At 37.3% G+C, this 23,942-nt stretch overlaps 3 protein-coding genes and 1 pseudogene across 4 annotated transcripts; all 4 read left to right on the top strand.

The window, feature by feature from the left end:
- Positions 1-8,861: 8,861 nt before the first annotated feature.
- LOC142984013 (facilitated trehalose transporter Tret1-like) lies at positions 8,862-13,469 on the top strand. The gene is made up of 3 exons (XM_076131277.1): positions 8,862-8,959; positions 9,473-9,608; positions 12,181-13,469. The coding sequence occupies exons 1-3, from the start codon at positions 8,936-8,938 to the stop codon at positions 13,467-13,469; spliced, it is 1,449 nt and encodes a 482-aa protein (XP_075987392.1). The 5' UTR covers positions 8,862-8,935.
- On the top strand, positions 10,872-11,674 carry LOC142983998 (ADP-ribose glycohydrolase MACROD2-like; annotated as a pseudogene).
- A 2,658-nt stretch (positions 13,470-16,127) lies between the features above and the next one.
- Positions 16,128-20,397, top strand: LOC142983877 (trehalose transporter 1-like protein). Of its 2 annotated transcripts, XM_076131050.1 has the most exons (3): positions 16,128-16,410; positions 17,129-17,264; positions 18,968-20,397. In XM_076131050.1, exons 1-3 carry the CDS (start codon positions 16,387-16,389, stop codon positions 20,248-20,250), a joined length of 1,443 nt encoding a protein of 480 aa, XP_075987165.1. In that variant the 5' UTR covers positions 16,128-16,386; the 3' UTR covers positions 20,251-20,397. The 2 variants fall into 2 exon arrangements, with proteins under 2 accessions (XP_075987165.1, XP_075987166.1); XM_076131051.1 differs by lacking the exons at positions 16,128-16,410; positions 17,129-17,264 and adding an exon at positions 18,325-18,412.
- A 358-nt stretch (positions 20,398-20,755) lies between these two features.
- Positions 20,756-23,874, top strand: LOC142983989 (facilitated trehalose transporter Tret1-like). The gene is made up of 3 exons (XM_076131253.1): positions 20,756-20,804; positions 21,882-22,017; positions 22,476-23,874. Exons 1-3 carry the CDS (start codon positions 20,781-20,783, stop codon positions 23,756-23,758), a joined length of 1,443 nt encoding a protein of 480 aa, XP_075987368.1. The 5' UTR covers positions 20,756-20,780; the 3' UTR covers positions 23,759-23,874.
- The last annotated feature ends 68 nt before the right edge of the window (positions 23,875-23,942 follow it).

Raw genomic sequence — 23,942 nt, 5'->3', positions numbered from 1 at the left:
CACATAAGTTTATTGTGTTGATTAAATATATCCTTTTATTGTCTCTGTGATATAATGGCACATGTCGATGTTATACAAAGCTTGTTTTAAGGTTTTACTCGGATAATTCACTATTAATAACCATGCCCGTGACTGCATTCGTGTGTAAAGAATTTCGGGATAAAAATATTTCATATTTACATAATACTAAATTTCACGTCTGTTACACCTGTTGTAGGTAGGATGTATGAAATACACCCACGTTTCTCCATGTACAACTTTAGGCCCATGTAATTGGGGGCAAGTCTACTGCCATGTGCCGGGCACGTTACCAAACTATATACCAAAAACATAAATTAGCAAAAAGTACTTTGCCAGACCCAGGATTGAACCCGAGACCTCGCGATTAGCAGTCGGATACACTACCGACTGCGCCACAGTGGCAGTCATAGATAGAGATAAAAGTTATCTATGTGTTAATTTAGGTTATAAACTATCTGTTTACTTAATTTTATTCAAATCTTTTTAGCAGTTTTGCCGTGATTAAGTCACAAATATCTATCTTATAATTCAATCTTTAGCATTTATGATGTTAGTAGCATTTTGCTGTTTAGGTGGTAGTTCATACGATAGCTGATAACAAAGTCTCAGTTTCCATTCCTGGGTTGAACAATTTGCTATTGTTCTTTCTAATTACCAAATTTCATCACCCGCACTTGGCCTGCGTGGAAGACAAAGCCTTACCCTTCCCTCTTTTGGAAGGAGACCTTTGCCTAGCAGTGGGACAATCGTTAATATATTAAAGTATTATAAAAATATAGTATTACTAAAGTAATATAAAAATGTAGTAAAGTATTATAAAAGTAAAATTCCTTCAGTAGTTTAATGTATAATAGAATACGGGAATTAACGCGAACACGCATTTTACCTTAAAATGCCTAACGTTTCGGCGCAGGTTGCGCGAAACATGCAACGCGAGAGTTTAAAAGTCCTTCAGTAGTTTTTTCGTAGTTAAGTAACAAACATTCATACAAATATCCGAACTTTCGTATTTAATATACATAGTAATAGTATATAGTGCAGATAACTTATTAACCTTATACCGTGGCTCGCTTTAAATCACTTATATGTTGTGCTTCGATACCACTTGTCTTAATTGATAAACGCAATGAAAATATCTTGTCACCCTTGTCCTACTAGTATAATAAAATTAAATACAAATGTGAGGATAGATGTACGTATGTATGTATGTATGGATGTATGTATGTATGTGTTCACAAAGAGGTTCGACGTCGGGCAGGCGATTGACTGTAAACACTTCAGGCAATTTTAGAGCATGCTTTTCAGAAGTAAAGAAGATGACAGCACTACTACTTACTTAAAAAAATATAATATCTATTAACACGTTATTTAACTCTAGAATCGAACCCGAGACGAATCAGCAGCCTCTACAATTTATACCACGGTGTCAATAGATATTTTTAATTATGAGAAACATTGAAATTCACGTGCTTAAACACACGTGCTAATGTAGAGATTAAAATTTAAGATAACAATATAATATGTATATATTTTTTAGCTCTAGTTAAAATATCTATTTATCCTGTAGAGAACAGCAAATGCTATAAATAGACTGAGTAAAAAACTCGAAAACTTCGTTTACTATACAGGGGGTTCTATTTTGGATATATTCATACATACATACTTAAAATCACGCCCCCCTCCCATAGGGGTAGGCAGAGACCAGAAACTCCACCTGGTGCGATCCTTACAAACTTCCTTTGCTTCATTCACATCCATACATCTTGTCATATAGGACCGCCAGTAACGAGTACTACGCAATATAATATATTATACAATACTACGATCTTTATGCAAGACATCACCGATATGACGAGTATTTTGCATATTGATTTATTAATTTACAAAAAAATATATAAAGACGGACTTAAAGTCTAATGCAATTTCTACTACTCTTGGATAGCGCAGTAACAAAATAAGATAGGATATTGCGCTTGAATTAAAAACTTTTCCTATTGGGTTTCGATAAACGCATACCAAGATAGTACGGCTAAATGCTATAACCAAATCTTATTTTTAACAACAAATAATAATTTATTGACCACACAAATATCATGAGAATTGAACTCACGACCACGACGATTCACGACGGTAGAATGAATTGTTCCGACGTTTGGACAAAAAAAACGTAACACAGACGCTTTTGATAATAATTTTCAAAACACCCTGTATACGTAGTCAAAACTGGTTACCACAGTTTATTGCACTGCTAATTAATTAATTCAAAACTATATGATATTCGCGACTCTGCTCATATGTTGGTTAGAATTCGGTAAAGTAAAAATTAAAATCCTTGATATCTCACATGCGTAAAATTAACACATTTATTGAGAGCATACGAAGTCGAATACCCGCACTTCCCCAGCGTGGTGGATTCAAGGCCTAATTCCTGCCTCTTTCGGTAGTCCTCCCGAAAGAGGCACCCTTGAGGCCGAGAGACCCTTGACCAGAAGTGGGACAAACACGGATTAAAAAAAGAAGATTTATTTTTTGTTCTAGTAGTGAAAGAAACCATCGTGATGAAACCCTGTATGAAGAGTTTATAAACACGGTTTTTGAAGGAATCCAAATTCAACCCGCATTTGGTCAGCACGGTGGACTCTAGGCTAAAACCTTATAACATTCCGGGAGAAGACCCTTGCCCAGCATGAAAAACGGTAATGGGTAAAATTTATTTACATACATAGTATCATGCCTTTTTCCTTTCGTGGGCAGAGATCAAAGAACGCCGCTTGGAACGATCTTTACAAACTTCCCTTGCCTTGTTCACATTAAAATTTATTTGTTTATTTAAACTATCTTACCTATAATCTTTTGAACAAGTTCATATTTTTCTTGAAAAAATTTTATTCCGCATCTGACAAAGATTTTATCTATCTATCTCTACAGTAAATTACATCGAAATGTGTGCAGTTGTTCAACCTTGACATTGAAACAGACAGACCGACTTTCGCATTTTTAACTTACTTCCTGATTCGCTTGTGTGAATAAAATAAAGAATAAAACATAATAAGCCTAGCTATAGCCTTCCTGGAATATTTCTACCTTCTGGATTAACTTTATTAAAATCTTTTTATTTACACTTCTTTTTCCTCAGTACATTTTCGTATTTACCGGTGGTTAAGTTACTGTAAACGACTGCTGCGGAGAAGACTCGAGTTCGAATCTCTGGTTAAGACAAAAATTCGGTTCTAAGTTTTTTTATTAAGAGTCAATCTTAGTGACTGGCCGCAACTCGTAGACGTAGCAGAATATCGGTTAGGAGATCATTATTAGAGCTCGGTATAGTTTAGCGTTGTTTAAATAATACATACTTAAAATCACGTCTTCTTCCCGTAGGGGCAGGCAGAGACCAGAGAAGCCCACTTGGTACGATCCCTACAATCTTCCTATATTTCTAAAATTATCAGTTACAAATATTCGTAGATACTATTTAAAATACACTAATATTAAACAGTTTAGCAGTTAAATCGTAACAGACAGACGGAATGTCTCAATTATAATATTAGTGCGTATATATGGAAGTTGGTAGGGGGATTAACATACAAATTTTGTGCGAAATATCATAGTCTTTCCAGTTACATTTAACCCGTTCTGTAGTACAGTGTTCGTGTGTGAATGTAAGGTACCAATTACCTCTAGGATCGTTCTAGTATAGTTTGCGTTGAAATAAACATCAAACAGAATATTTTTGTAAAAGTTTTGGATCCGAAGTGTGTTATAACAGTAATAAAAAGCTTTGTTCGCGTGAAAAAGGTGGTGGGGGCAAGGGATGATTTGCGAAATATACTAGAGGACGCATGAAAACCCTTCCCGGGAACTCCGGGATAAAAAGTAGATAGCCTATGTGTTATTCTGGGTCTTCAGCTACCTACATACCAAATTTCATCGTAATCAATCCAGTAGTATTTGCGTGAAAGAGTAACAAACATCCATACATACTCACAAACTTTCGCATTTTGTAATATTAGCTTCTCCTACCTTCGGCCGAGTAAAAAATCGAGTGTCATAAAATCCAGGTCATAAAATATCTATTTAATAGCGTAAAATTAAACATCTATTGAAATACCCAAACATTCGCATTTATAATACAGGGCAAATAACTATTATATTATAGACTTTTATTTTATATTATAGACTTCGTCCGAGTGCCTTGTGACTTAGGACAGAATTTTCATACAAACTTTCATCCCCTATTTTTCTCCTTTGGGAGTAGAATTGATCAGAATCCTTTCTTAGCGGATGCCTACGTCATAACATCTACCTGCATGGCACATTTCAGCCCGATCCGTCCATTGGTTTTGGCTATGCGTTGGTAGATCACTATATCAGTTACCTTTGAGTTATACATATTTAGATGTTATGCCACCAAAACCAACAAAAGCTAGTATATTCAAAGTCTATAGGCATTATTTATATTCATGAACAACATTCAATACAACGGTAGTTTAGGCCTGGTTGTGTAACAAACATCCCAACAACCAAACGTTTTCATAACATTAGTGTATATGTTACTGTAAAAGCCCGAACGATGGTAAATCTTAAGATTTTCCGGTATAACCTAAGATTTACCAACTCGCAATGGTAAAAGTCCGAACAATTCTTTTAATTCGAACTTTTACCTATACTCACTTGATGATGTCGAGATGTCGCCGGAGCCCCGCTTCGCGGGGCTCCTCCTTCTGGGTGGTTAAAAAAAAATAACCACGAAGGCTAAGGTGGTGCACCTTAGCCTTCTAACCTAACCTACCCATGTCGCTTTGCCCACTCCTTCTTTATAACTATGTCACAGTATATAATTATACCGTGAAATAGTTATAAACATAGTTATGAAGGAGGATTTTTTTATATATCGTAACATAGTTTTTAAACTCTGGCTTGTTCGGACTTTTACCATTGAGAGTTGGTAAATCTTAGGTTTTACCGGAAAATCTTAGGATTTACCACAGGTCGGGCTTTTACAGTAACATATAGACTACATAAAATAGTAGCCTAAAACTAGTTAGTTCATATTTTGCTCGAATTAAAACATTTTTTATGGTCATTGGCCTAAGAATTTACCTCCCACGCACGAACAAGGGTCAATTTTGAACCCAAGGCTACACAATAACTTTTCGAAATTATGTGTATTTAAGGAAAACAACGTGATAAAACCTTGTATGATTGAGAGTTAAAACCGTTTTGATAGATTATTATTTGAATTCCACTACCAAACTATCTACTATAGGGGATGCAGAATATAACTCCTCCCAGAATTCGCGAATTGACCCGTGTTTTAGCACAACCAGTTTTTATATTATAACATTACGCCTGTTATACTCAAAGGATTAAGTAGAAGAATACAAGAACTACACCCACGTTTTACCGAGCCAATTGCCACATACCGGGCACTTTACCAAACTCCAGCTATTAAGCTTATTGATACTTTGCCTTACCCGGGAACTGAACTTAGACCTCTTAATCAGCAGACGTATACACTGCCACCGAGACCACAGAGACAATTTTTATTAGGTTTTTGGTTTTAACTTTATCTCGAGTTTTAACTGTCGCTAACTGTCAGTTATCTTGTTAGTTTAATTAATTAACGCGATAAAGTCCGAAAGACAGTTATATTTTCAGTTAATTACTTTAACTGCAGTTTGGGTTTGATAAGAAAATTAGCAATAAACTTGAACGGTTAAAAATAAACTTCAACTAAGACGATGATAACGCTTATCCCGTTTTAACATCACATCTTTTGTAGAGGAACGAGGTGATCGTGTTCCTCCAACACAAAGGGAGGATCCTCCGACCAGGCGAGGTGATCGTGCCTGGTGGGCCTAGGCTGCCCGACTGTCGTAGTCGGGAACTTGTATATATAGTCAGTTGCAATGCAAACTTCGATAGCGCGATTCAGGACTTGTGACGTCAGTCACACTGCGCGTGGTGGTTGGTTGCGCGCTGGTCCCAGTAGATGTCGCTGTATGTAGCGAGCCGCTACATCACTCCCCCTCAGACCGTAGGTCGAACTTCTCTTCATGTCAGTCAGTCTCTCCAGTGCCATGCATTGATGAGTTCCAGTGAGTCGGAACTCGAATTCCGCTAGTCCCAGTGAGTCGGAACTGTATGCCGCAAGTCCCAGTCAGTCGGAACTGTATGCCGCTAACTCCAGTGGGTCGGAGAGGTGCGGTGTGCGGTGTACGGTGTGCGGTGAAGTGCCCCAGTGAGTCGGGGCGAGGTGCTTGTTGTCTGCGGTGAGTCGAGACGAAGCGTTGCGGTGCCCTGGGTGCGTCAGAGTAGCGTGACGATGATGCCCAGGTTGGATGCCGCTGAGGCCGTAGGGTATGCCAGTCATGTGCGTGAGCGACATGTTCGTGGAGTGCCCTGGTGTGGCCGAAGATGCTGGCTGGAGTTGTACGACTGCTGCTGTAGGAGTGAGGAGTGATGAGGGTGCGAAGGTATGCTGCTGCTGGTCTGATCTTCGTGAAGGCTGCTTCCAATCACGTCGGGGTCACCACTGTAGAGGAACGAGGTGATCGTGTTCCTCCAACACAAAGGGAGGATCCTCCGACCAGGCGAGGTGATCGTGCCTGGTGGGCCTAGGCTGCCCGACTGTCGTAGTCGGGAACTTGTATATATAGTCAGTTGCAATGCAAACTTCGATAGCGCGATTCAGGACTTGTGACGTCAGTCACACTGCGCGTGGTGGTTGGTTGCGCGCTGGTCCCAGTAGATGTCGCTGTATGTAGCGAGCCGCTACACTTTTATACCCAAAGGTGTCGGCAGAGGTGTATAAAATATACTTTTGGCTATTTACTATGCTAGTCCTATGTAATAGAGAGCGAGCCTATAGCTATATACCGGGCAAGTTTCTAGACTCTAGGCTACTAGTGAGAAAAAGCTATTACAAATTAGAAAGTCCAATAGTGCTTTGCGTGACATAGGATTCAAGCTACAGCTAAAACGTCTACTGCAAGCAACAACGCACAGCCCAAACCGCTGGACGGATCGGGCTGAAATTTAGCATGCAGGTAGATGTTATGACGTAGGCTTCCGCAAATTATGATCAGTTTTTAATTACCTCCTTCCGGGGATAAAATAGGGGATAAAAGTTCGTATGGAAATCCTGTCCTAAGTCACAAACACGGACAAAGTCGCGGGCAAAAGCTAGGTGGATGGATGGATGGACTTGGATGGATGTTTGTTACTCAATACATCCAAACTACTAAACGAATATTAGCTAAAACTAGCTGACCCGCGCAACTTCGCTTGCGTAAGATAAAAAGAATGGGTCAAAATTTTCCCCGTTTTTGTAATATTTTTTATTGCTACTCTGCTCCTATTGGTCGTAGCGTGATGATATATAGCCTATAGCCTTCCTCGATAAATGGGCTATCTAACACTGAAATAATTTTTCAAATCGGATCCGTAGTTCCTGAGATAAGCGCGTTCAAACAAACAAACAAACAAACAATCAAACAAACAAACTCTTCAGCTTTATAATATTTTAGCTAAAATTGGTGCACCAAGTTTATAAGATTTACATGAATTTACTTATTTACCTTCAAAGACGGATAATAGAGGCAAAAGCAAATCTAAATGTAATCTTTGTCTATTTCGAAATACTGACTTAAAAAAAGGTCAAGTAAACGACATTGTATGAGACTTTAACTAAAAACTTCATTATTGTTTTGTTTTTTTATAATTGTATAGTTATTACAAGTGCTCACGTTTTCATTGTGAAACGGAAGAGGTATTTTCTTGTATATTTGCGATTATATTTGTAACTACTATACATACAAACATACATAATTACATACATAAATTACGTCTTTTCCCCGGTAGGTAGTGACCAAAGAACGACACTTGCTACGTTCCCTACAAAACCTTGTTTTATTCACATCCATACATCTTGTCATACAGGACCGCTTACGAGTACTACGAACCTTTTTGTAAAACATCACCAATCTGTATCTTTCTTTTATTGAAACTAACATCTAAATAGAAAAATGTGTTTTTTGTGGTCGCATTATGAGAAAGGCAGAAGGTTAGGCATTTTGACGTGATGGGTGGACAGACTAACGCACTCGCCCCCTATTACATCGGACTATACATTGTTAATAGCGAAACATGGGTGTATTTTGTACCACTGCCTACGTCTTCGGGTATAAAAGGCGTAATCTTATCTATACTAATATTATAAAGCTGAAGTTTTGTTTGTTTGTTTGAACGCGCTAATCTCAAGAACTACTGGTTCGATTTGAAAAAATATTTCAGTGTTAGATAGCCCATTTATCGAGGAAGGCTATAGGCTATATATCATACCGCTACGACCAAAAGGAGCAGAGTTCCAATAAAAATGTTACAAAATGGGAAAAAATTTGACCCATTCCCTGTTATGTGTCGCAAGCGAAGTTGCGCGTGTCAGCTAGTGTATGTATAGAGACGGAAAAAAATATTTAACTTGTCTATTGAAACAATGTAATAATATTTGTCAAAATTAGCAAAAACCGCGCATTAAAATAATTTCCCACATTGTATGAGCGAATTAATTGATTAAAATCAGTGCTAGTAATTAACATAACTCATTTATAATTGTATGTTTAAAGATTTTTAGCGTATGGTTGTAAATAAACAACCTAGTATCAACGTTCTTCAAGCCGCCCGGAAGTCCTTTGGCACGGCTTAACGGCTGTTATCTAAATTGACAACAACTGGGACCGACTTTTTATGTGCCCTCCGAAACACGGAGACACTCAATCCAAATACAAAGCGGTCACCCATCTATGAAATAACCGAGCAAAGTATTGCTTAACCCTCAGATCGTCTACCGACTGGTGAGCGCAACTGGCTATGAGCGCCTTAAAACAAACGTGAACAGTGTAAAGTAAAAAATATGACGACTCCATTAATTAGACAGGTAAATACAAAGCAATATATTATTATACATAATTAACTTTATTTCACGGTTTACGAATAAGTGTCAGACAAAGTATCTGCTAGATAAATTGACAGCAAATTAATTAAAATCCTATCATTTCTTCCAACTGTGTTGGAGTCGGCTCTGTCTCACTGGATGCAGCTGACTGCCTATCGGACCTCCACAACCCAGTTACCTGGGTTATCACAAGATGCCCCTCGAAAAGGCTGGTTATAAGATTTTCAAGCTTCTGACTACTGGTAACGACTGTCAAAGATCTTTGATATTAACAGACGGGACCCACAATTTTATGTGCTTTCCGAAACACGCAATTCTTTTTCTTTTTTTAAAAGAACTACTCCTGATTCCGTGTGGGAATCTAACCCACGACCTCCCGTCGCAATGGTAGCGGCGTAGTGATCTAAACCACTTCGTCACGGAGGCAGTCATCCGTTACGTATGAGAACCAAGACAGAAAATCGTATGATTGTTTTTTTTTTCAACTGTTTTCAGACATGGACAACGTCAGGAGTGCTGATCAACATGTTCGGACAGGGTATGGCACTCAGCTACCCTTCCAGTCTACTGCCAGCTCTCAACCATCCTGATTCACCCATCAAAATCAATCTGCATGCGTCTTCGTGGCTTGGTAAATATTTTTTCAATTACTGAAATTTAAGGCCACTGTCGCTTGATCAGTTTCACTTCGGTTCAATCCCGGGTAGGGTAAGGTGCTGGTGGTCTTTTCGTAATTCATAATAGGTAATTTTAATAATGCTTCGAGTCTAGAATAGTGAATTCAGTATTTCAGTTTTCGTTCTTTTATACAATAAAATTTATTTTGACCTCCTTTGGGGTCAAATTCTAATAATCACTCTTAGTGCTCCTGTACACTTCCTAAGGAATCTTCATACCGAGTTTCGACTCTCTACGCTCAGTAGTTTCGGCTGTGTGTTGTCCATAGTCATTCAGTCAGTCAGTAACGGTAGAGTTTTATATATGTATACTGATATATAGGATATTAACAATAAGCTGGAGTTTTGTAATGTGCTAGATACAATCATGGCTTTAGGCTCGCCCCTCATATGGTTAATGGAGAAACGTGGGTGTATTTCATACACCCTACGGGCTTAACGATCTTGATAGCTGCTATGTTTGTATGAAGTGTATGTTTTTAAGCCTACTAGATTGGCCAAGTTATATACTTCATAGCGGACCCGACAGACGTTGCCCTGTTTACACGTCTTTAATTAGAAAATTTAAACTCTTTTTAATAATCTAAACCATTCTCAGATCCCCTTGAACACACACAAAAAATTTTATCAAAATCGGTCCAGTCGTTTAAGAGAAGTTCAGTGACATACACACTTACAGAAGAATTACATATATAAAGATATTACATCAAAGCCATGCAAAGTAGCCTCACACTGTTGTCCTTCACCTTTTTAATACTCTTCAGTTCTTGAACCATCGACCACTTGGTTCAAAGTCGGTTGATTGTACACTTATCTTTGCATTACATGTCAAGCAAACAAAAGAGAGTTATCGCCGCCTCAATAATGTTACATTTCTACATATTTTTTATACTGCAATTAAATAAGAAAAATGAAATGAAATGAAAATAATTTGTAAATGAGTAAAATCAATTAGCGAATAAAAAACATGAATTCATTCCGGTTCGTATTGTCCAACCGGTTTTGTTTTTATAATTTATTTTGTAGCATTAATCATGTCCAATTTTTTTTTATCTTATGGTAGGTATGGTTAGCGGTCAACCTAGTGTCAAAGTAGTTTAAGCCGCCTGAGAAACTTTTATATATGGATTAATTACTGTTATCTTAGTAGACCAACAACCGGAACCGACTTTTTACGTGCCCTCCAAAGCACGGAGACGCTCAGTTCAATTATCACTATGCGGTAACCGATCTATAGAATGACTGTGTCAAATGTTCCTTAACCCACTGATGGTTAACGACCGGAGAGTGCAACTGGCTATAATATCACTAAGTTGGAGGTGGATGCTATTGTAAATGCTGCTAACTCGGCTCTGAAGGCAGGAGGTGGTGTTGACGGAGCCATTCATCGTGCTGCGGGACCACTTTTACAAGCTGAGTGCGACACTCTTGGTGGTTGTCCAACTGGTGATGCGAAAACTTGTGCTTACAATCTACCTGCGAGATACGTAATTCACACAGTGGGCCCTCAAGACAGATCTCCACACAAAGCTCGAATCGTGCTAAAAAAAGTGCCTTGTTCTAACAAAAGAAAAGAGGCGCCCATAGCTGGTTGCGCTTACCGGTCGGCAAACGATCTGTGGGTTAAGCAAACCTTGGCGCGGTCATTCCATAAATGGGTGACCTCATAGTGGTATTTGAGCTGGGCGTCTCCGTGCTTTGCGGTTGTTGTCAATTAAGACAACAGTCGTTAAGCCACGTCAAAGGCCTTTGGGCGGCTTGAACAACTTTGACACTAGGTTGACCACTAACCATACGATAAGAAGACACTAACCATACTATAAGAAGAAGACAAAAGAAAACAATTTCCGTTCCATCGCTTTCCCTTGCATTTCTACCGGTATCTACGGATTCCCCAACCGTTTAGCTGCACACATTGCTCTAACAACTGCAAGGAAGTTTCTCGAAACTAATGATCATTATAGAAATAATTATCTTTTGTAGTTTTGACGTTGTTACAAATGTATTTTCCACTCCATGACTGGAATTATAATGATGGAAATACTCTGACTGAATTAATTGTTAATTGAGTATCTGGTATTTAAACGCAACATTTTTATACCTAGCTACATATATGTGGCTCGAATTATAGTCAACTAGCTGATCCGCGCAACTTCGCTTGCGTCACATAAGAGTGAAAAGGAGTGAAATAAATGTTTGATGAAAGCCTCAAATGGTCTTATGTCCAAAGATAAGTTATTATTTCAAATTTAACAAAAAAAGACATAGGCATAGTTTGTAACACAACATTTTTATTTTTTAATAGTGTTTTTATTCAATTAAAAATGAAATATTAGCAATTTATGTTAATTATAAATTATAACAATTTACACAATACGAGAATAAAAGAAACAAAAAAAATATGGAAGTGCGCTTTCTGTAGTATAGTACTCCTCCACATGGCCCTCCATTGGGAACCAGATAACCACTTAACTATTGTCAAAGTATTTTTACTTTTTCCATCAGCACTATTTCTTCTTTTTCCAGGATCCATAGCAGGCGTCGCCGGCATACCAGGGTTCCTAATAGCTTCGGTTCTCATGGACCTGTACGGACGAAGGGTTGCTCATGGACTCACCATGCTGCCAGGAGTCGCCGGCTGGCTGATCATCTACTTCGCGCAAGACATCACCACCCTCATGATCGGAAGGTTCTTGTGTGGATTCACTTCCACAGCAACCGTGTCTTTAGGGGCCATAGTCATTGGAGAATACAGCTGTCCTAAGTACCGAGGAGTATATTTGTATTTAAAGAATGCTACAGTGTGTATGGGAGCTATGTGTATGCATATTATCAGTAGACATTTGGACTGGAGAACCATAGCTCTGGTTTCCTTAATACCACCCGTATTTGCTCTTATCATCAACTACACGTGGCCCGAAAGTCCTGCCTGGCTGGTGTCCAAGTATCAATATGAGGAATGTGAAAGGTCTTTCTACTGGCTCAGGGGCAATACAGCAGAATCACGAAAGGAATTGGAAGACACTATCAACTGTCAGAAGGCTAGACTATCAAAATTGAAAATAAAATACAGTTGTTTTGAACAGATTATGAACTTCTTTAGAAAGTTCACTCAAAAGGAATTCTTGAAGCCTTTTTTTGTTATGTTATTAGCTACTACAGTGTTAGAAATGAGTGGCAGGCATGTGTTCCCTGCTTATGCCCTTCATATAATGGCAGATATTACTGGAGAGAAGACTCAGTCATTTTACTATGCCCTCGCCATCGACTTTATCATGACCACAAGCGCCATCTTCGCATCAATTCTCGTCAAAATCATGAACCGTCGTACTTTATTATTCTCCACAGGCTTTGCAGCTGTAGGAGTATTAATGTCAGTCTGTTTGTACCTCTTTTTGGCTTCAAGAAACATTCTTCCTAATGACAAAACATGGATACCAATATCATTACTGGTGTTGTATTTTATTTTTGCAAATTTGGGCTGCGCACCCATACCTTTGACGTTAGTTGGGGAGGTGTTTCCTCTAGCTCATAGAGGGGTTGGTTCAGCCCTCTCTGGAATCTGGATATCGATATGTTTCGGTGCAGGCTTACAGTCAACCCCTTATTTACTCGTTAGTATTAAAGCATACGGATTTTTCGCTGTATATGGCAGTATTATGGGAGTTTCTTTGGTTGTCCTATATTTTATAATGCCAGAAACAAAAGATAGGACGTTGCAAGAAATTGAGAATTATTTTAACTATGGCAAGTTTACGAACGAAATAGTAGAAGAGGAAGAAGTGAACACGAAAATGTTAAAGGATGAAATATAAATTATTTGGGTAAAATAATGGCCGTTTTATTAAACCGTATTTATTGTATTGAATTCATGACACAGAGTAATCTGGGGGCACGGAAGTGCCCCCGCAAGTCGAGCAAAAAAAAGCGGCACGGCCGTACCATCTTTTCTCGAAGCAATTCGGGCTATTTTCGACCCCCCTACAATGTCGTTGTGGATAAAACAAGAAGCCTGAATTTTCAGCAACTAATCAGTCATTGTATAAACACGGTATATTTAAAATTTCAGTCAATTTGATCCAGTAGTTTAAGAATGACAACTTGTTAAAATTTTGAATTTTGTCACTCACTGATTCACTGACTCACTGACTCACCGATCATCAAAAGTCTAAGGTACTTCTAGCAGACTTAGAAGCTTAAAATTTAGAATACAAATAGGGTTTAGTGTCTTAATCTTGGGAAAAATTTAATATTTTCTAATTTCGGTCCAGTTTTCTAAATACACCAACTGCAACAATAACTTTGTAATCCTATATAAATGTATAAGATTACAAGGTTACATTTGCAGTTAATGAATCATTATTACTTCATTATTACTGTAGAAAATAATAAATAAATAATAGGTGTAGATAGGTACATACTATATGAGGCATAACGGGAGGGAATATAGGGTGGGTAAGAGTGTTTAGCCCATGAAACTGAACAACATTCCCATAGGAAAATATGTTGAATTGTAAGAAAAAACGTCTTTCCATACAAATTGGACTTATGTTCGTTCTACAAAAAGAAGTGAGATGCCACCAAAAACATTCTGTATAAACCTCAAGTCTCGCAGCTGAGTCTTTCTGGCGTAAAAAGTAGTGAGATCTATATAATACCAAGTCGATTAATCTATTTCGTCTCTACTTAAAGGACCTTCTGTCTTAAGTTATTACATAAGTTATTATCATGCCAATATTAAAACTATTTAACGTTTAAAACAAATAGATCGACTTGGTCATCGCATAAAAACACAAATTCGCCATTAAAATTTCAGGAGCATTAACTACTCGTCGTGCTGTGTAGTGTAATACATACAAATCATGCGATGGCCAGGTCGGTCTATTTGTTTTAAACGTAAAATATTTTTAATATTGGCATGATAATAACTTATGTAATAACTTAAGACAGAAGGTCCTTTAAGTAGAGACGAAATAGATTAATCGACTTGGTATTATATAGATCTCACTACTTTTTACGCCAGAAAGACTCAGCTGCGAGACTTGAGGTTTATACAGAATGTTTTTGGTGGCATTCAACTTTTTTAGAAACTTCTTTAAAACCTTTAAATTGAAGTGCCCTACGCTGAACATTTTTTTTGGAAATTTAATTCATGTATTCCAATGTAGCAGAACGATGCTTTTATCGTTTGAACAGCCGTCTAACTAATAGCCTGTTTAATAGAATACGAGAATTAACGCGAGCACGCATTGTACCCAGAAATTCTCAAAATCAAATTTGTTTATTTATAATTTTATATAATTTATGTATTTATTTACCGCCAGTTCGGAGGGTAGGGCCAATTTGAAAACCTGGCAAGAAACCCACACTTTTGCAATACTTTTTCTAGATCTTTTGTTTCTGCTATAACAATAAATTGTTTAAATGCCGTAATTAAATTAATAATTATGAATTGTTTAACTGTCAGTTAATGCAATTACACGCGACATTTTGATTTTTGTTTTATTCATATTCCCATGACGCAGGTAATGCTCAAATTACGTATCATTTACGTAAACAAAAAACAAAAAGCTATACATAGAATACTATAAAAACATATACTGAAAAAAAATTAAGTGTCTGTATGAACTAACACTAGAACAGATGAACTATCATTTTTTTATTAAATAGTGATAAGCGCCCCTAGCGTATTCCATACGAACTATTTTTTCAAATAATTTTTATATCAACCGAGCGCTCACCTAAAGTATCATATGCAGAAAACCGCGCCTGATACAATCTTCTAATTATATACTAAATTATGTCTCGAAGATAGGTATTTAGGTATAGGTAAGAAGGTAAAAGTTAACTATTGTTCTTCGAAAATTAATAAATCAAATTAGCCTTTCTTCCAAGCTATGTTGGAGTCCTTCAGTCTCACCGGATGCAGCTGAATACCAGTGTTTTACATGACGCGGCTGCCTATCGGACCTGGGGGTCCGATAGGCAGCCGCGTCATATCCCAGGTAACTTTGCTGTGGGCAGCAAAATTACCTGGGATATGACCCTATATTCTACGGTAAGATTGGTGGTCAGATTTTAGAAATTAATATCGTGAACAAATAAAATTACCACTAGGACATTTAGTTCTAATATATTAATTTTCGCTGACACGCTTGGAGTCAGCAATATTCGATGAGCATACCTTTTATTGTATCTTATTATTATTTCGAAACAAACAGTATAATATTTCAAAACGTACGAAAGGTTACCTCATATTCGTTTTTCGTAGAATCATCAATTGACCATAAATGTCCTATGACCAAAATTATAGTCAGGTTTTTGACCTCAAAATATTTCATTTCATTTGTTTATTTGGATTAAGGTGTAATTTGCATTAAACAAACGACTTTTATTGTCAAACGATATTATATTTATAACCGGTTCGACTGACTATAATCACGACTATAGTCCACGTTTAAATTAGTGATAGTTTTGCCGTACAGTGATACAGTAATTTTGTAGTGTAATAAAATGTACAAACAAAGTCAGGTGTAAAACCTAGTGTTCTAATAAATCTTTGCCACAAATACGACAATACAAAACTGTTCACACGCATTCACATTAATATTAAATAATTAAAAAACAGTATTTACGTAGTTTTAAGTGAATAAAGGTCTTGTTTCAAAAAACTACGGAATAATTTTTATTAAGATAGAGTGTGAGTTCAGCATGAAAATTTGTGTTTGAAAAATGACGACTCCATTAATACGACAGGTAAATGAAACATTTTTTTTTGTCTTTGTTTTTTTTGTGTTTTACCGAAATATATAATAGACATTTCTTTGAGATGCAATAACATTTTCGAGCTCTAAAACAGCAAAATAGATTCATTTTTATATTTATTTTGACACCTAAAATGTTTTTTTTTTTCAATATTGTAAAGCAATCATTATATTAATTACATTTAGATATAAGTTTACATGCATTTTTTTCTAGTACAATAATTTTGTAATTTAATATTTCTTATGTAAATAATAATTTCACTGATTTGAATTTATTTTTATGAAATTATTATTTACATACAAATAAATTAAGTAATAAGTAAGAGATACCATAATTTGTTAACTTGTTACCTATATGTTGAAATTTGAAAAGAAAATGGCTCAATAAATATATTAATTATTGTAGATTTTCTTGTAGTTATGGTAAATTGATTAAAGTTGCATAATGTACATAAACAAAAATACATTTGCTCGATAAATTTCACAGAATTATATTATAAAATATTTTACAAAAAAATTGCTTAGGATTCGTACTATTTATTTAATTATCTTTTTACAATGTCTTCGAGTTTATTCGCGGTGTTTCATATTTTATAAAATAACTTATATTCTTTCCCGTCATATTACCTTGCCAAAAAAGATTTGTGGTCTTAAGGATCTAAAGGTTTGTAAAACGATATTAATTTTCCTGACCTTCTGTTCTCTTTCAGACATGGACGATGTCAGCTGTGCTGATCAACATGTTTGGACAAGGCATGGTACTCAGCTACCCTTCCAGTCTTCTGCCAGCTCTCAACCAACCTGACTCGCCCATCAAAACTGACCTTCATACGTCATCATGGCTTGGTTTGTTTGTTTGTCGTATGGTTAGTGGTCAACCTAGTTTCAAAGTTGTTCAAGCCGCCCGAGAGGCCTTTGACATGGCTTAACGACTGTTATCTTAGTAGACAACAGCCGGGGGCGACTTTTTACGTGCCCTCCGAAGCACGGAGACGCCCAGCTCAAATACCACTATGCGCTCACCCATCTATGGAATGACCGCGCCATCGGTTGCTTAACCCACAGATCGTTTACCGACCGGTGAGTGCAACTGTCTATAGGCGCCTCGATGGCTTGGTACATCATTTTAATTAATAACTTAGCTATAACGTTTTTAAACTCTCGCGACTAGTACGCATAATATTATAATGCAACGGGTCTTAAACGCGATTGAATTACCTAGCCATATTCGTTTTCATTACTCATAATTGACGTTTAGTCTATATCGCTGATTGTTGGCAGCTCCTTGCATGATCAATTAATTATTGTATCAACCACATTGTAAATATTTTAGCGATTGAAAAGAGTGGCCGTGAGTTTCTTGCTAGCTCTTCTCATAAGGCTAGCTACTTTTCTGAGCTAGTGGTAGATTCAGTAATATTGTAACCATAATCATAATTTAAAAATAGTATATCACGCCTGTTATACCCCAAAGTGTAGACAGGGGTGTATGAAATGCAAATGTTTCACCATTAACAATGTAAGTCCTAGGTAATAGGGGGAGAGTGGGGAGAGGGTTTGGTGAAAACAATGAAAGCTGAGTGGTGTCAGCATGCACCTCCTACACAAGTGGTCCATGGTTCGAACCGGAGATACTAATGACTTATCAAAGTCACGTGTGTATTTGAATTAATTATATTATCAGTGGTTAACGTCATGATGAAACTAAAAACTAATAAAAATAATAACAATGGCCCTTTGTCTGACCCGGGAATCGAACTCAAAGAGGCCAATGAGGAGTGACTTCAGCATTTAAAATAATAAAACAAAAGAAAGAATAAATAATAAAACAATCTCATTGTTCTGTAATATTTAAATGATTTGTTTAATCTTTTGTTCAACCAGTAATAAAAAAGTCCGTGCCTCGGAGAGCACGTAAAGCCGTTGGTTCTGCGCCTGACCTCTCACTGGTCGTGTCGGTTATTCGTCCCACCAAGTTATGAGAGTAAAGGAAAGTGAGTGTACCTGTGTATAGTGCACACACATGGACACTTTAAAAAAATCCTGCACAGATGGCCAGTTTCAATTAACCTGACCGCCGTAGCCGGATATCGGCTAGGAGGACATTGTTGTTATTGTCATTGTTATAATATAGCGTACATACATATTTTTTATTCTCTTACATTTGACATTTCCTTCGTCATTGTCTATTGAAAATAAAACTAAACAGTTGAACTAGTTAAACCGCATTCTAAATTATAAAATTTCTGTACCTCGCAAGCCGCGATCCTTGCATACAAGGTTCTCTATTAAGTTGTTGGAATATTGTATTTATTGTACTTCACCACCATAGATAGTTTTTTATTGTTCATTGTACCATAATTATTGAGGCACTGGACACAAAAACGGAACCGCTTGGTACAGCTAGTGTATAAATACAATTACTAGGAAAAGCAAAGGTTGCAAAAAATTGCTTATTCATGTCAATGTCAGCTAATTTAGAATGTAATATTAAACGGTCATGAAACAGTAAGTGTTCAATTTTGTAAACAAAATATTGTCAATTTCAGGGTCAATCGTAGGGGTAGCTGGTATCCCTGGGTTCCTCGTGTCATCAGCACTCATGGACCTATACGGCAGAAGAATAGCTCATGGCTTACTCATACTACCGGGAATAATCGGCTGGTTGATGGTATACTTCGCAGAAGACATCCCGGTTCTCATGACGGGACGGTTCTTGGGAGGTTTCTCTGCAACTGCTACTTTATCCTTAGGAGCTATTGTTATTGGAGAGTATACGGCCCCGGAGTACAGAGGAGTGTACTTATACCTCAAAAATGCAGCAGTCTGTCTCGGTGCTATGTGCATGCATATTATAAGTCGACACCTGGACTGGAGATCTATAGCGCTGGTGTCACAAGTACCGTTTGTTATCGCACCCATCATCATCTACACCTGGCCTGAAAGCCCTGCTTGGCTGGTCACTAAACACCAATACAAAAAATGCGAAGAAGCCTTCCACTGGCTTAGGGGAAACAGCGAAGCGTCTGAACGAGAGCTCAGAGAAACAATCAAAGCACAGAAAGCAAAATTATCGAAAATGAAAACTAAGACAAGTTTCTGTGATAAAATTAGGAATTGCTACAGAAAATATACTCAAAAAGATTTTTTGAAGCCTTGTCTGATTATGATACTGGCTACAATTGTATTTGAAATGAGCGGTCGGCACGTATTCCCTGCTTATGCTCTGCACATAATGAAAGATATAACTGGGGAATCATCTCAGTCGTTTTACTACGCTCTAGGTATCGACTTCATAATGTCTGCAAGTGCAGTTCTATCCTCAGTCCTAGTCAAAATCATGAAACGACGCACTTTGTTATTTTCTACAGGTTTCTCAGCAGTAGGAGTCCTTATGATCGTGTGCCTTTATCTATTACTTGCATCGAAGAAAATCATACCTAGTGATAAAACTTGGATACCTATATCATTGTTAGTTGTTTATTTCATTCTTGCTAATTTAGGCTGTGCCCCTATTCCTCTTACTTTGGTAGGAGAGGTCTTCCCATTAGTTCATAGAGGAGTTGGTACCGCTGTAATTGGGTTATGGATTTCCATATGTCTGATGGGAGGCCTTCAATCAACTCCTTATTTACTTGTTACTGTAAGAGCGTATGGTTTCTTCGCTGTGTACGGCGGGATCATGGGAATTTCTTTATTGATATTGTACTTCATAATGCCGGAGACTAAAGACAAAACCTTGCAAGAAATTGAAAACTATTTCAATTATGGAAAGTTTTCATATGTTGAAGACGAAGATGAAGAAGCCAATGAGAAGATGGTTGATGAATAAATAAATCCAGCGCCTAAAATTTTTCTTGTCTTTATTGCACGTGGGTTCGGCACGACATGTTTTCTGTTGAAGACATACTGTAAAGGGAATTTGGCCTTGGGCCAATCCATACATACAGACATCTCTCACCAGCAAAACTCCAGTGCCATTGAGTAATTAATAAATATAACAAATTTTAAAATGTAGTTTGCTTCTTTCCTTATTTTTGTTTAAAACAAGACTTCCGCACTTAGAAATGCTTTGTGTCGCGGGGACTTTTACAACACAAACAATGGACACAAAGTACAACCAGATCCAGATCAGATTGTGGAAACAACTATTTATGTTCGCACAAATAATTAATTGTTCCGTGTGGGAATCGAACCCACGACTTTCCGACGCCATAGTAGTGGCGAGGCGACCATAACCACTGCGCCGCCCATTTTATTATAACTGGTTCACACGGGTTTGACGTAAGCAGAAACTATTATAATAAATTAACAACGTTTAGTTTTAATTCTGTGTTCATAGAATGAAGGTTCTTTAGCAAAATGACGACCCCGCTGATAAGACAGGTATGTAAAGTTACTATGTATTTTTTAAAATTGTACTATACAATATCAACACTGAGCAAGGGTAACCTACCAAACGAGGAAGGGGTTAGGCCTTAAGTTCACTGTGCTGGCCAAATGCGGATTCTGGACTTTGCATGCCCTCATAAATGTAGTAAACAATTTTAAAGCGTGTTTGCAACATATTTTAAATGTCAAACTTTCGATACTCGACAGTACTGACTACAGAAAATTTCGCTACAGGACGCAAAATTTTACGTGTCTTCCGAAATATGGAGTAGGGCACTTCGATGTAGGGCAGTAATGGGTTAATTTGTTTTAATATACCTACCTTGCAGAGACTTACGAAATCTGGATTTTCCAACTTATTTATGAGATAGTTTTATGAGACCACTCGATGATTTGATCATTATTATTTACCTAAAATCTTTCTATATTATAATAATGTTGTGTAACTGCTTACATATACATAAATAATGTCTCAAAAAGGACTTTTATGGGCTTTTTATAGTTATTTTATTATGTCTCAGTTGATTACTAAAAAATAATTATTAGAAAACTGAGACATTGACAAAAGTGGAATATAATATCACGTCTGTTACCTTTCGATATTAACGATGTTAGTATCAGTTAGTTAGTTACCATTTAATAGAGGACGAGGCTATTGCCACATTTGGGGTTATTATTGAGAAGTATTCTGATATAAATTCTAAAAGACCGATAATTCCGAAACCCAGGTATCGAACCCAAGACTAGCATATAATTGTGATCAGAAGTCGAGTACTACCGACTGCGCCGTAGAAGCATTTCTATTATAATCATGCAAAGTGCTACCTCGCACGTGGACTTGTGTCCACTACGCTGGCCACGTGCGAGGTACAAGGACCTAACCCTTACCACATACCTCTGGAAAACCGTGCACAGCAGTAGTGGGACTATAATAAATTATAAAAATAGTAAATTAATGTCCCACTGCTGGGCAAGGGTCTCTAGCCGTAATGAGCGAGGGCGTAGGCCTTGAGTGAGTCCACCACGCTAGCCAAGTGCGGGTTGGGTTAAATCTATCATATTATGTTTCAGACATGGACCATGTCAGCGGTGCTGATGAACATGTTCGGACAGGGTCTGATGCTCAGCTATCCCTCCAGCCTGCTGCCAGCACTGAACCAGCCTGATTCACCAATCAAAGTTAATCTCCATACATCATCATGGCTGGGTAAATATAAGAGGGCTTTTCTCAAGTAAAGAATTTTAAATCATCACTTTTCGAAACAAAATTGTGACGTTTTCAACCGACTTGAAAAAAAGAGGAGGTTCTCGAGTCTTCTAATTTTTTTTTGTTTATTTGTTTTTATTGATTGGAATTATTTGAAAGGTTCTATAAATCGTGTTATGAGAGATATTGTCAAGAATGTATCCATTGTCGATGGTCACGATTTTTTTGTCCGGGTCTACTATAGTGATATTCGCTACTTTAAGCAGTATTAATATACCTGAAATAATGGTTTCACATGATGAAAAAATTGTTAAAAGCCTCAAATCGATAACCATACCTTCTATTTTTACTAGTTTGTAACAAAAAAGTTGCGCTTAAAATATCACCCTGCTTGTATTTGGACTGCTATGAAAATAATGGTGCATTTTTGTGTTGACAATAGTCATTTGATATTTTAGGTTCAATCGTGGGTATATCTGGCATAGCAGGCTTCCTATTATCATCCCTTTTGATGGACCTGTATGGAAGAAGGGCAACTCATGGCCTTATCATGTTGCCTGGAGCTTTTGGCTGGCTGATCATATACTTAGCCAATGATGTCCCAACATTGATGGTTGGGAGGTTGCTAGGGGGATTGTCTTCGGCAGGAACAGTGTCTTTAGGAGCCATAGTCATTGGAGAATACACCAGCCCAAAATACAGAGGAGTATTTCTGTACTTGAAGAATGCATCCGTCTGCCTCGGAGCTCTCTGCATGCATATAATTAGCAGATATTTGCATTGGAGAACCATCGCCCTTATTGCTCTAATACCCCTAATTATTGCACTAATAATCATTTACACGTGGCCAGAAAGTCCTTCGTGGTTGGCCTCGAAACGACAGTACGAAAAAAGTGAACAGGCTTTTTTCTGGCTTAGAGGTGAACACGAAGATTCTCGGAAAGAATTTGGAGACACAATCAAGGCACAAAAAGCGAAATTGTCCAAGCAGAAAAAGAAACTGACTATCACCGACCAGTTAACTGGTTTCTTTAGAAAATTTACGCAAAAGGATTTCTTGAAACCGTTTCTAATAATGATTTTGGCTACTATAGTGTTAGAAATGAGTGGGAGACACATATTCCTGGTTTATGCTCTTCAAATAATGAAAAACATCACTGGGGAGACTTCTTTATCATTCTACTACACTCTAGGAATCGATGTCACCATAACAGCAAGTGCGGTATTCGCATCATTTCTCGTCAAAGTCATGAACCGAAGGACTTTGTTATTTTCTTCAGGATTTGCAGCAATTGGAGTCCTCATATCTGTATGCTTATACCTATTTTTAGCTTCAAAAGAAATCATTTCTGGAAAAGAGACCTGGATACCTACATCATTACTTGTAGTATATTTTATACTTGCTAATTTGGGCTGCGCTCCCATTCCTTTGGCGTTAGTTGGGGAGGTGTTCCCTCTAGCTCATAGAGGGGTTGGTACAGCCCTTTCAGGAGTCTGGATATCTTCCTGTTTAATGGTCGGTTTAAAATCAACCCCACATTTACTTGATAGCATAAAGGTATATGGATTTTTCGCAGTATATGGCAGTATTATGGGAGTTTCTTTATTAATATTGTACTTCATAATGCCGGAGACAAAAGATAAGACGTTGCAAGAAATTGAGAATTATTTCAATCATGGGAAGTTTGCGAATGACGACGTCGAAGATGAAGAAGCTAATACTAAGATGATAGGTGAATAGAAATTATTTTTAAATCAAACCTAACACAATTTAAAAACGGCTGGGCAATTTGTACATCTTGGATTTTTTGAAATTTTTCAATGTCATGTAAGTAAAATAAAGTCAGTAACTCGGCTACCAGAAAATTAACATAACTACTTTAAAAAAATCAGGTAAATATTAAATTCTAAAAAAAACGACATTT

Source organism: Anticarsia gemmatalis, chromosome 25 (genome assembly GCF_050436995.1).
Source record: "Anticarsia gemmatalis isolate Benzon Research Colony breed Stoneville strain chromosome 25, ilAntGemm2 primary, whole genome shotgun sequence".
Taxonomy (NCBI): Eukaryota; Metazoa; Arthropoda; class Insecta; order Lepidoptera; family Erebidae; genus Anticarsia; species Anticarsia gemmatalis.
Note: the sequence above shows the minus strand (reverse complement) of the source record. Positions and strands in the feature narration are given on the sequence as shown.

Coding starts and splice junctions, on each gene's coding strand:
- LOC142984013 (XM_076131277.1), top strand. CDS start 8,936: ATGACGACTCCATTAATTAGACAG. Junction 8,960..9,472: donor CGACTCCATTAATTAGACAG/GTAAATACAAAG, acceptor AACTGTTTTCAG/ACATGGACAACGTCAGGAGT. Junction 9,609..12,180: donor GCATGCGTCTTCGTGGCTTG/GTAAATATTTTT, acceptor TTCTTTTTCCAG/GATCCATAGCAGGCGTCGCC.
- LOC142983877 (XM_076131050.1), top strand. CDS start 16,387: ATGACGACTCCATTAATACGACAG. Junction 16,411..17,128: donor CGACTCCATTAATACGACAG/GTAAATGAAACA, acceptor GTTCTCTTTCAG/ACATGGACGATGTCAGCTGT. Junction 17,265..18,967: donor TCATACGTCATCATGGCTTG/GTTTGTTTGTTT, acceptor TGTCAATTTCAG/GGTCAATCGTAGGGGTAGCT.
- LOC142983989 (XM_076131253.1), top strand. CDS start 20,781: ATGACGACCCCGCTGATAAGACAG. Junction 20,805..21,881: donor CGACCCCGCTGATAAGACAG/GTATGTAAAGTT, acceptor ATTATGTTTCAG/ACATGGACCATGTCAGCGGT. Junction 22,018..22,475: donor CCATACATCATCATGGCTGG/GTAAATATAAGA, acceptor TTGATATTTTAG/GTTCAATCGTGGGTATATCT.